The following is a 12,245-nucleotide window of genomic DNA, read 5'->3' as shown; positions in this document are numbered from 1 at the left end:
TCCCTTACTGCGGATTCCATACTCACAAACTTTTGTACAGACCCATTGTTTAGACCTTTGGTCTAAAATGGCTAGCTAGGTAAACCTGGCAAAATTATCCATTATGTTAAGCAACCATCCAATCACATTTGTTAAACAGGTCAACTTGTCCACCAGAGGGAGATTCTAAAACCTTCAAGGTTTACTTCCTTGCTCTAACAAGTGGAGTGCCGACATTGCGTAATGCAGGTGACCTTACACAAAATCCAAAGGGCACGTTTTCACATATGACCAAATTCCATGTTTTTGCTTACCGTTTCACTTGCATCCATGTGCTTTTAAGAAAATAAAAAAAACATGGATTATACATTTATATTTGTAGTTACACTGGGGGGGGTTGACAATGATGGTCTTGTGGCTATTTTTACCCCTGCTACTGGCACTGACTGGTGGTGCAGTCCACAAAGTAAGCTTTAAAGGGATAAAACTGCTAGATTCTGGTGTTTAATTTACCCAGAGTCCGATGAACTCATGGATACCATTTTAAGACTCAACTACCCCTGCACACAGACTCGGTACCGGTGCCCCCAGTATATAGCCTCGTTATTCTTATTGTGTTACTCTTTATTTTAGCCTACTTGGTAAGTATTTTCTTCTTCTTAATCTGCACTGTTGGTTAAGGGCTTGTAAGGAAGCATTTCACAATAAAGTCTACATTTGTTGTATTTGGCGCATGTGGCAAATAAAGTTTGATTAGAGTAAAGGGCCTGAATACTTATGTAAATTTGAAAACATTTTAAATAACCTGTTTTTGCTTTGTCATGATTGGGTCTTCTGTGTAGCTTGATGAGTGGAATTTTTTTACATTTTATCCTGTACATGAGATTATTTTTATTTGTCAAACAGCAGCCAAGCATCTTATCATCATGTCACCAGAATAAGACCCTCACTATTAATTGGAAAGGAGCATCAAGCTCATAGTGCACTTTCATCTAAATGTATTTAATCTGTATCCTAATAAACTGCATGCTTTCCCGAGTCGCATAACATTTGCGCATAAAGGCGTTTTCACCACCATTTCTCGCGTAATTAATTTAAACATTTTGGGATGGGAACCTGGTTACTGTCATTAAATTATTATGTTGCCCAACAGGTTTCTCTCCTGTTTGTCAGTGAATTTCTGGGATCAAGAATCTCACAGAGCCAGGGGAGATGGAGGAAGGTATGACTTGTTCTTATACCATAATACAAGTTGTAAACAGGAGAATGGTGAACTTTATCACCTGATGTTTTTAACTGCTTAGTCGGTCTGGAAATGCTTAGGTGCATGGCACATTTAGTCATTAATATCTGATGATACACATTTTTATTCTGTAGTTGTATATTGTTTTCATTCATTATTAAGATATTTTATACTCCCACAGATTCCGGGCGCCTCAACAAGTCTGACCAAATGACCCAAGGTCAACCAGGCTCTCAACAATCTGTGTCTCCAAGTCAGTCATTCCAGTGTAACCATTGTGTCCTCCTCTTCAAATCAAAGTATTTCCTCCTTGAACACATGAAGAAGGTGCATGGCGTTGATGTGGATCCTTCACAAAATGAAGGGAGTTCTACTCCCTCAGAGAGTTCCACGCCACCTCACAGTAGCACACGCTACAACAGTTCAAAAAAGTTTTTCTCTTGCCGGCATTGTGTGTTTACGTCTTCCAGTTGGACAGTTATTATCAAACATGAAAAAACATATCACAAGATGCCGGTAAGGGGTCCTGGTAAGGGCGGGACCTTGAAAACACAGAAACGGTATTTGAGGGGCAAGATTCTCAATGCCAAAGTGTCACTGCCAGGTAAGAAGAATCACAAAAATGTGTCAGCACTCAAACGCAAAAAAGGGGACGTGGGGAGAGTGAATTCCAAGTCTACCTTGAAAACCATAAACATTCCTAGCTCTAGCTTATTGTTGAAGAACCTGCGAACTCAAGTGGGATCCTCAGGAAATTGTTCTAAATTCAGAGTCGTACCTGGAAGTTCAGCGCATGAGTCATCTTTAAATTCCTTGCCAATGAAGATGTCCACCCTCCCAAGGCCATCAGGTGCGTGTGATGTGACTGTCATGTCAGATGCGCCTTTCCATAGCTATGACCAAGACAATGGTAAAGGTGTTTCTAAAGTAACTGACGAGAGATTTCATTCAGAAAGTGAACAGATGGGCTCTCACTGCTGCTCGCTCTGCAACTTCTCTGCGACTTGGTTGGAAGATCTTCACACTCACCAGCGAAGTAAGCACAGTTACCTTTTTTACAGCATGGGGTCAAGTCTGCTGGACAAAACGGTGACAGAACAGCGGAATCTCAAACCTGAAACGTATAATGGAATGTCACTGACAGAGCCATTAGCTAAAACCACCAAGAAGAGAACGCATGATGACACTCCTTTAAGTCCTGCCAAGAAAAATATCAAAACAAGCCCCGAAAGTACAGTCATCCAAAGTAAGCTATCAGGGGGCACTGCTTTCACCTTTGAGGTTAGCGAGGATGAAGAGGAGGGAAATGCCTGGAGAACTGAACTAGATGCCTCAGGAAATGAAATGGAAGATCAGTTGGCAAATGGGGAAAGCAGGGACAACCCAAAAAATCTTTATCATTGCAAACACTGTGACTACAGTCACAAGTCATCTCGCAGTGTGAGCACCCATTACCAGAGAATGCACCCTTACATCAGGTATGACTTTCAGTACATCATGAATCCAGATGATTGGACTGCCACCTTCCGTTGCTTGGAGTGTCCGGTTGATTTTGCCGCCCCTGATGACCTTAAGCAGCACTATAGGGATCATCACCCAGAAGCCCCAAATGTGTTCATGATGCGATCAGATCAGCTTGATTTGGTGTATAAGTGCTTTGCCTGCCCATTCACCATTTCTAATGGCAAGTACTTGAAACCCCATTACAAAAACAAGCATCCAAAACTGAAAATGAGCAATCCCTTAATGTACTGCAGTTTTACTACCAAGCCCACTGAACATAAACCCTCTACATCACAACATTTAGGGCAAACCTCCAGCCTAAAGAATGCAGAGGTTGTCTCTCCTGAGAGGTCTCCGACCCCACATGAAGAAACTGTTAATATCACCCATACACCCTCATTAGCATGTTCTGCTTCCATGGGAGTGGATGTGGAACTGTACCACTGCAAACATTGTGTATTCAGCAATAAGTCAGTGGTTGTCATGCTTGTCCACTACCAAAAAAGCCACCCGAAGGCAGGATTGACAATTGACAGCATAAAACAAGCTTCTCTTGCCACTTCCAGGAAACCTAAGGACGAAACACAGGTGTCTCCTGAAAATATGGTTTTGGAGCCATTTAAACTCCTAGAAGTTAAGTCCCCCAACATTTCCCTCTCCAGACCAGATGTTGCACAGGAAGATGCAGAGAACATGTTTTTCTGCCAGCATTGCAACTATGACAACCTCACAGTGAGGGGGGTGTTGAATCACCAAAGGTCAAAACACCGTGATCTAAAGGCTTCTGTTGAGCAGATACACCTCTATACTGCTGAGGTTCGTAGTCAATGTAAAAAATCACAGGGCATCGTAATAGTCTCAAGTAGCACTCCCCTCCAAAATGATGTTACACAGGAAGACGTTTTAAAGCCATTCAAACTTCCAGAAGTTAAGTCTCCAAACACATCCTCTCCCATATCCAGTGTTTCACAGGCAGATGTTGAGAGTCCATATTTCTGCCAGTTTTGTGACTATTGCAACCCCACAGTGAGAGGCATTATGAATCATCAGAAGTTAAGACACAGTACTCGTAAGTCAACTGCTGAAAGTATAATCAAACATACTGCTATGATTCGTAGCAGCCCCAATGTGAGAGGGGTTTTGAATCATCAGATGTCGTCTCATAGTCATCTCAAGGTGACTGCTGATAATGTCGTCAAACATACTGCTGAGGTTCATGGTCAATGTGAAAAGCCTCAGTTTACTGGATATGACTCATCTAATTCCTCTTTAAAATCCACTGTTGAGAATGAGGTAGCTGACTTGTTTTTTTGCCAGTACTGCAACTATGGCAACCCAAGTGTTGCAGGGGTTTTGAATCATCAAAAATTAAGACATCGCCGTCTTCAGATATCCACTAATCAGATTATTCAATATACATCTGAGCTTCTTAGTCAAAAATCTACATCTCAGTCTGCTGGATTTGGGGCCCCTAACTCCTCTCTCCTCAGATCTGATGTCGGGAATGAGGCAGGTAACTTGTTTTTCTGTCAGTTTTGCAACTATGGAGATCCCTCAATGAGCGGGATTTTTAATCATCAGAAGAGAAGACACGGTCAACTCAAAACAACTCCTGATGACATCTTCAGGCATACTACTGAGGTTCGAGGGCAAATGAAAACATCAGAAGAGTCTAAAAGAGTCAACTCAATGAACTCTTCTCACATCTTACCTCTTCCTCTTGTGACAGAAGAGGCTGTGTTATTCTGTCAGCTTTGCAACTACAGCAATCCAACCATGAGTGGGGTTATGGATCATCAAAGGAAAAGACACCCTGATCTTAAGGCAACTCATAAACAAATCCTTGAATATACTGCTGCTATGATTTTGGCTCAATCTGGCAAATCACCTCACTCATCATTCTTACCATCTGAGATTTTCCAAGAAGAATTAGAGAAGTTCTTCTGCCAGTATTGTGACTATAGCAATTCTACAGTAAGGGGGATTTTGAATCATCAAAATAAAATGCATGGTGATCTCGAAACAAACGCTGCGCAGATCTTAAGGCATACAGTTGTGGTTCAAGGGCAAACCAAACAATCTCAGTCAAAAGCAGTCCACTCACCCAACTCTCCTCACATCTTGTCTCGTCCTCTTTTGAAGGACGAGGTTGCAGACATGTTTTTCTGTCAGCTTTGCAACTATAGCAATCCAACAGTGATAGGGGTTTTGAATCATCAAAGGAAAAGACACCTTGATATGAAACTAACTGCTAAGCAAATCCTTGAACATACTGCTACGGTTATGGGCAAATCGCAGCCAGTACAAGAAGACACACTTAACTCATCCCAAGAAGAAGAGGGGAAGTTGTTTTACTGCCAGCATTGTGACTATGACAATGCCACAGTCAGGGGTGTTTTGAATCATCAGAAATTAAGACATAGTGATCTGCCGGCTACTGCGGATCAAGTTGTCCGGTATACTACCATTGTTCGCACCCCCCCCAAGAAATTAATAACCCAACAACCTAAAAAGTCCCCCGTGAAAGCTTCACAATCTCGCACGCAGAAAGCTGCACCACTCAGGTCCTTAAAATGCCGCAAATGCTCTTATATAACTCCCCATATATATCTTTTGAAAAGGCATCTGAGGAATAACCACCAAGAGAAAGCACCAATCACAACGATTATGCGTTGGGCTTACCAAGATGGCCATTTACAAGCAGGTTATCATTGTGAGTGGTGTGTTTGTTCACACACTGAAGCGAAGGGACTCCTCCGGCACTACCGGCAACGTCATCCAGATAAAAATACTGGACTTGAGTCCATCATCCTGAGGTTACATGTTGGCCCTAAGACTTCTCTATCTAAAACAATTAAGCCTAACACAGAGTGCAATGTTAAACATGAAAATATTACCCTCAGGTTTGGGGAAGTTCCGAAGACCTCTCCATCTTTTCAGTCCGGAGAAGGTGACACAAAAGTCTATCCATGCCGAGCATGTTCCTTTAAGGCTACTTCAATGGGGGGTATCGGCAGCCACTACCGTGTAGTTCATCCATGGTCTGTCAAGGAAGATGGATCTGTGTTAGATGTCATTAGTAGTAGGCAGACCCAAGAGCCAGGGGTCCATGAAGAGCCAGGGGTCCATGAAGAGCAAGCTGTTCATGAAACCTCGAGGTCAAGCGAGACACATATGTGCCCTGTCTGTTCCGGAGAGTTCAACACCCTCCATGGTATGGTTACTCATTGTGGAAAGAAACATCCAGAATATGATATGAAGGTTCATGAGCAGTCTGATGTTCATGAAACCTCAAATCCAAGCCAGCGATGGAGTTGCCCTGTCTGTTCCGGAGAGTTCAACACCCTCCATGGTGTGTTAACTCATTGTGGAAAGAAACATCCGGAATATGATCCATCAACTTGTGAAAAGGAACCTAAATCTAGTACAGGTGATGGGACTCTGGTATTCAAGTGTTCAATCTGTCCGTATGTGAACTCTCGCGCTCATGGTGTTCTAACTCACTGCCAGATGAGGCATCCAACCACCAAAGCCAGAACTGAGAGACTTGAACAAGAAATTGTACACTTCAGTGACCCAGATGAATGTGTGAAAGTCCGATCGGGTAAGAGGATAGGATTGGCAGGCTTCCAGTGCAATATGTGTCCAGTCATCCATGCAAAATTCAAGAAGTTGAAAGCTCACTATGAGATGGAGCACAAACTATCTGCCCCCAATATGTTCAAACCGGCCTTGAAAAAATCCGCTGCCATTAAAAAACATCTTCTCTCCAAATATAGAGGCTCCCAGACCTCAATTGCCCAAGCTGCCATTTTAAAAAATAGGAAATCCATCATAGTCAAATGCCACCTTTGCAAGTACTTTTGCACCACTAAAAAGGGTCTTGCCCGCCATCTTCGCATTAACCACAGTACAGTGGCTCCAATTGAGGACAAAGAGTTTTCCTACAAGTGTGCACTGTGCTCGTATACGACTTTGATTTGTAAGTACCTTGCAGCCCACTATAGGAGGCAACATGACAATGCCGCTTTCAACAACCACTTTGTTCCAGCATTCAGAGCTCACCGCATTCCTCCAACCTCACCACACCATAAGGCTTCTTTGAGTCCGGAAACCAAATCACCTGGTGAGAAGAGAAACTGTTCTCTCTGTTTTTTCCAATGTCTTAGTGAAAAAGGCATGGTCTCCCATTATGTGATTTGCCATCCAGGAGTCTCTAACAGCATGCACAAATCTAGCGAACACCGACCGATTAACACACTGCACTCTCCCCCAAAGCCCAGAAATCGCCACAGGCAGCAGAAACCTGTCTGCAAGTTATTTGATCCAGAATGTGAGAAAGGCAGTGCATTGCGTCCAGTTGAATGCAAGAAATGTGTGAAATTATTCTTCAATTCAAATCTCCTGCTAAGTATCCACTACACCAATTTCCACAACGAAGATTTCAAACGGGACTTCACTATACTTTCAAAGACTTCAGAGATTGGCACGGAGTTCTACAGATGTGGATACTGTAACCTCCAAATCCAGGGCAGTGTGGACCTCGGCTCCCATCTCGACCAGCATAATGAGGAGTTTCAGACGCTGGAAAATGGACAGAAGAGGAAACAACACCTTAGTGAGCCACCAATAAAGACCAAGTCTGTTAAGGTAAGTGGCACATAATGCAGTAAACTGCAAACCTACGGGCTTGTGATTGTTTGACAGATGGTAGTACTGTACAACATTGGAAAAATACATCTGTGTTTTCCCATATGTGATTCTCAACCGTAATCATTTATTTGTCTTTCAGCATGAAAGACAAGAACTGTCCGATGTTCTGACGGCAGTGGAATCGGACAGTCATTGGATTGTGACAAAGGTGGAATCTGTTGCAACAGGGATGGGTCCAATGGGGTCCCCTTCCCCTGTCCCATCGACAACAGAACCAGAGGGGGGGTCAGCAGGAGAGGAGTGCAAGCACTGCGGGCGAACTTTCATGTCTTTGAAAGGTTTACGCTCACATGAGCGGAGCCATGCAGCTACAGCAGCACTCAAACGGCTGGACAACGTACCACATCAACAGAAGCAGATGTAAGAGGAAATATATTGTATATTTACATCAGAGGAGAGTATTGATAGTATGTGATAGAATCAATATTGTGATGTTACCTTTTTAGGTACCACAATACAACATTATTTCTTGCTTCTATATAACCATAAAGATTTGCTTAAACATCCAAATAAATCAATTTGTGAAATGACAGCTTGTCTGCAAATGTCTCCTCAGGTTTGACCGCCATATTAGACATCGCCCCGGGACCATCAAACCCTTCCATTGTGGGCTCTGTCGGTACAGAACTACCATCTTGAGCCTTTTGAAGAACCACCTGCTCAAAGTACATGGTGGTGAGGCAGCCTTACTAATATAGCACACTGTCACTAGCCGGCTACCACCCGGCTACTCATCCCTGCACCTTAGAGACTGCTGCCCTATATACATAGACATAGAATCACTGGCCACTTTAATAATGGAACACTAGTCACATTAATACTGTTTACATACTGCTTTACTCATCTCATATGTATATAATGTATTCTATTCTACTGTATTTAGTCAATGCCACTCCGACATTGCTTGTCCTAATATTTATGTATTTCTTAATTCCATTATTTTACTTTTAGATTTGTGTATTGTTAGATACTACTGCACTGTTGGAGCTAGGAACACAAGCATTTCACTACACCCGCAATAACATCTGCTAAATATGTGTATGTGACCAATAAGATTTGATTTGTCATGTCACCACATTTTAAAAATAAAAAATATATATTTATCTGTTAATTTTGCAGAATTTGATACTGTATAAAATGTCAATTGAAATGGCAAAAGCTGTGGAAAAGATTTTAAAACCGGTTTCCTTTTTTAATCTGTCTTGCTGGAGTAGCTGAGTACCCATCCAAGAACCTTCCTTCCCCCGTGACCGGTTGCCAGGACAGAGAACACACCCTGGAGGCCAATGAAGAGGCCCCTAACCTGCCAGAACCTCAGGAAGGAAATCACATGTCTGACGATTCTGAGGAAACAGACCTCACTGAAAGCAAGTGCTCCCCTTTACATTCATTATTTGAATTTTATTGATTAAACTTCATGATTAAGAACCTTTCCTATAAATTATCAAATGTGTTGTGCAGCATACAGACCATCAATATTTTTGAAAAACGCATAACATTTTACGTATTGACCTCTCAAGTATTTTGTCAATAGCACACCTCCCCTACACCTCCCCTACCCCTACAAGGCATCTGCTGAGTGACTGAATGTAATGTGGTTCTAATATCCAGTGTACTTTCCATTACAGAACCAGTGTACTTGGAGCCCCCAGATGTTCAGCGGCAGCTCAACCACTACAGGCAGGTGGCTCAGGCCTCCAGACATCCAGGCCAACAGGCCACCGCGACCACTCAAGATGCGTTATTCATCTGTGAGTTTTGTATCTACACCTCAACACACATCAAGAGTATGCGCCGGCACTACATAAATCGTCACAATGGGAAAAGGCTGGTGAGGTGCAAGGACTGCTCCTTTTTCACTGGCTTCAGGTAATATATTATTTTCAGTGGTAGAATCTGCTCAAATGCCAATGCTTGACTTTGCTGTGTCATAGTTGGGGCTTTAGTATACACATTCCTGCTATGGATATCTAAGAATATAGAAACTAATTGAAGTGATTGAACAATTAGCACCTGTGACGACAAGGGTTGCTAAATTAACTCCCTCTTTAAATGATCACTTCGTGGTTATAATTGTTTCTAACTATTAAGCCTCAATATGCTGTATTGCCAAATGAGTGTAACACATTTTTCTCTGAATGCTTACATTAGGAAGAATTTGGATATACACATAGAGACGGCACATGCCAGTAGCGCAACAGAAGCTCCTAAGGACCTACGCTGCCCTCTCTGTCTTTACCACACCAAAAACAAAAACTGCATGATCGACCACATCGTCCTCCATCGTGGTAGGTATTTTTGTGGTATTAACACAATAAATTACATTATGACTATACACAATTATGCTTTATACATCCATGACACTCTCTAGACACTTAATATGGCTGTCTACCGTTTATTCTATCGGATACTTATCAGTGTCTTACCCCACTCTATGCTGCTGATCCTGGTTTTTATCACATGTTACAACAGAGGAGCCGGTGGCCCCGATAGAGGTGCGTCGTTCAAGGCTATCGCGATATCTCCAGGGCCTCGTGTTCCGCTGCCACAAGTGCACCTTCACTAGTTCCAGTGACGAGAAGCTGCATCTGCACATGCTCATTAAGCACGATGATATCAAGCCGTACAAATGCAGACTGTGCTACTTTGACTTCACACAGCTGAGCGAGTTGGAGGCACACCTATGCGATAAGCACCAGGTTAGTGTTCTACACTTAGGATCTGAAAGGACTGCATAGGTGTAAGCAATATGATTGTGTATTTTTTTTGTTTAACTAGGCAGGTCAGTTAAGAACAAATTATTGTTTACAATGATGGCCAAACCCGTACGATGCTGGGCTAATTGTGCGCCACCCTATGGGACTCCCAATCACGGCCGGATGTGATACAGCCTGGACTCGAACCAGGGACTGTAGTGACACCTCTTGCACTGAGATGCAGTGCCTTAGACCACTGCGCAACTTTTCCTCTGAAAGACTAGAGGGGATATCTGTTGTACTGCTTACACCTGTACTCCCATCAGAGCTGCACAGTACCTTTGTGATCAGGGATGTTTCTGGATGAGCCTGTGTCTCTACACATGGACAGTGGTTATGTTGACAAATAGCCAATCAAAGGTCACAACTAGTAGTATTCTTACACATTGTTTTATTAATGCTAATTCTGAAATTGTGTTCTATAGTCAACTCTTCTCTGTTGAGTCGTTTGACCTTCTATATCGGATGTAAATGTCTTCTGACTTGTGTTGTTCTTTCTTGTAGGTCGTGAGGAACCATGAGCTGGTGGGACAGGTCCATCTGGAGGAACTGGAGACCAGACTGGACAGAGTCAACCGAGAAAAGGAAAAGAAATGTGACCAGGAATTAGAAAATGAAGAAGACAAAGAAGAAAGAAATAAACATGGTGAGAAACAAGGGCTGGAGGAAGAGGGGGAGAACGCTGACAAGCTAAGAAACAAAGAGAAGGAAGAAACCAACCACAGACATAGTGAGAAGGTGCTGGAGGAGGGAGAGAACATAGAGAAGCTAGGAAAAGAAGAAGAGAAAGACCAGAAAGAAACTAACAGAAGACTTAAAGAAACTCAAGGGCTCAAAGAAGGGGATACCGTTGAGGAAAAAGGGTTGGAGAAAAATGGGGAGAACATTGCCCCCCAAAAATACGAGAACAAAGGGTACGTAGAAGAAAAATCCATGGACTGTGAAGAGAAACATGGGCAACAAGATCAGGTGAACAAAGGTGGAGATAATGAGGTGTCAGAGAACAGTGCCCAAAGCAGTGAATTCCACGAGAGCCATGAATTTAGTTATGAGGAGAACATGGAGGAACAATATGAAGAATGCCATGGGGAGCTCGAGCATGAGGATAAGGAGATGGTAGAGGAACAATTTATGGACTTTGAGGAAGAGAACCGAGAACCTGGAGAGATAGACATAGGAGAACAAAACGACCAATATCATGAGATGCCAGTGCTTAAAAATGAAGCCTGCCACTATCATGAAATGCCAGTGCTTGAAAATGAAGAGGGCAAAGAGGAAACACACAGGAATCCTAGTGAGAAACTGGAACATGAGGAGGAGGTGGTGGTGGTGATGAATGACAGTCTGAAACCTGAGTGCAATACGAAACGGGAGCAAGGGTCTGTAGAGGACGAAATGTCTGAAGAAAACCCCATGAGTGATGATAAGCAAGATCATGAAAATGGCAACACATCTGCACCAAAAGGTATGTACATTTTGACATGATGAAACTATTGACATCCAATTGATCAAACTGTTTCTGGTTCCCTGTCAGGTGTTTAACTCTGCTACTCATTCTATTATCATTCCCATTCTATGCCCACTACCCTGAATATAGATGCCTCCACTGCCCTGAGTATAGATGCCTCCGCTACCCAGAGGATAATTCCATCGACCATAAATGAAAATGCGCTTTCTTGCAAGCTCTGTGGCCGAACTCTCATGAACAGCACTGACCTGGAACGACATGTGATGCGCCATGGCTTGTAACTCAGTGTGTCGGTGCAATTGATAAGGATGTACTGACTTTGAGGGTGTTGCTGCTTAGAAATGCTGATTTTAACAGCAAGGAGATTATGTGAATTTCAATTGAAACGGTTGCATATTGTTTCCACGTGTAACTAGTCTTGACTGAGGAGACACTGCAGCTATTGTTGTAGGATAAAAAGGACAAAAAGTCTTATCCCAGAATGACAGCGGTTCACATTTCCAACTAATTAGTTTTGGTGCTTTCTTAATATTTTCATCCTGTTGTCTTTTAACATTTTTGTAATAAATGACTATCCTAGAAA

The 12,245-nt window shown here is 42.7% G+C and overlaps 1 protein-coding gene across 1 annotated transcript in view; it reads left to right on the top strand.

Moving 5' to 3' along the window:
- Positions 1-12,245, top strand: part of LOC118358143 (zinc finger protein 462-like) — a 23,755-nt gene extending 11,510 nt beyond the window's left edge. Inside the window, exons 2-11 of the mRNA XM_035735632.2 lie at positions 1,133-1,201; positions 1,404-7,375; positions 7,518-7,798; positions 7,995-8,113; positions 8,653-8,805; positions 9,067-9,307; positions 9,590-9,726; positions 9,911-10,137; positions 10,699-11,659; positions 11,792-12,245. Coding sequence (XP_035591525.1) covers positions 1,192-1,201; positions 1,404-7,375; positions 7,518-7,798; positions 7,995-8,113; positions 8,653-8,805; positions 9,067-9,307; positions 9,590-9,726; positions 9,911-10,137; positions 10,699-11,659; positions 11,792-11,943 — 8,253 coding nt within the window. The 5' untranslated portion in view covers positions 1,133-1,191 and the 3' untranslated portion in view covers positions 11,944-12,245. The remainder of the gene's footprint in view (positions 1-1,132; positions 1,202-1,403; positions 7,376-7,517; positions 7,799-7,994; positions 8,114-8,652; positions 8,806-9,066; positions 9,308-9,589; positions 9,727-9,910; positions 10,138-10,698; positions 11,660-11,791) is intronic.

The sequence above is a fragment of the Oncorhynchus keta genome, chromosome 25, assembly GCF_023373465.1.
Source record: "Oncorhynchus keta strain PuntledgeMale-10-30-2019 chromosome 25, Oket_V2, whole genome shotgun sequence".
In the NCBI taxonomy this organism is placed as follows: Eukaryota; Metazoa; Chordata; class Actinopteri; order Salmoniformes; family Salmonidae; genus Oncorhynchus; species Oncorhynchus keta.
This window is presented reverse-complemented; position numbering and strand designations above follow the sequence as displayed.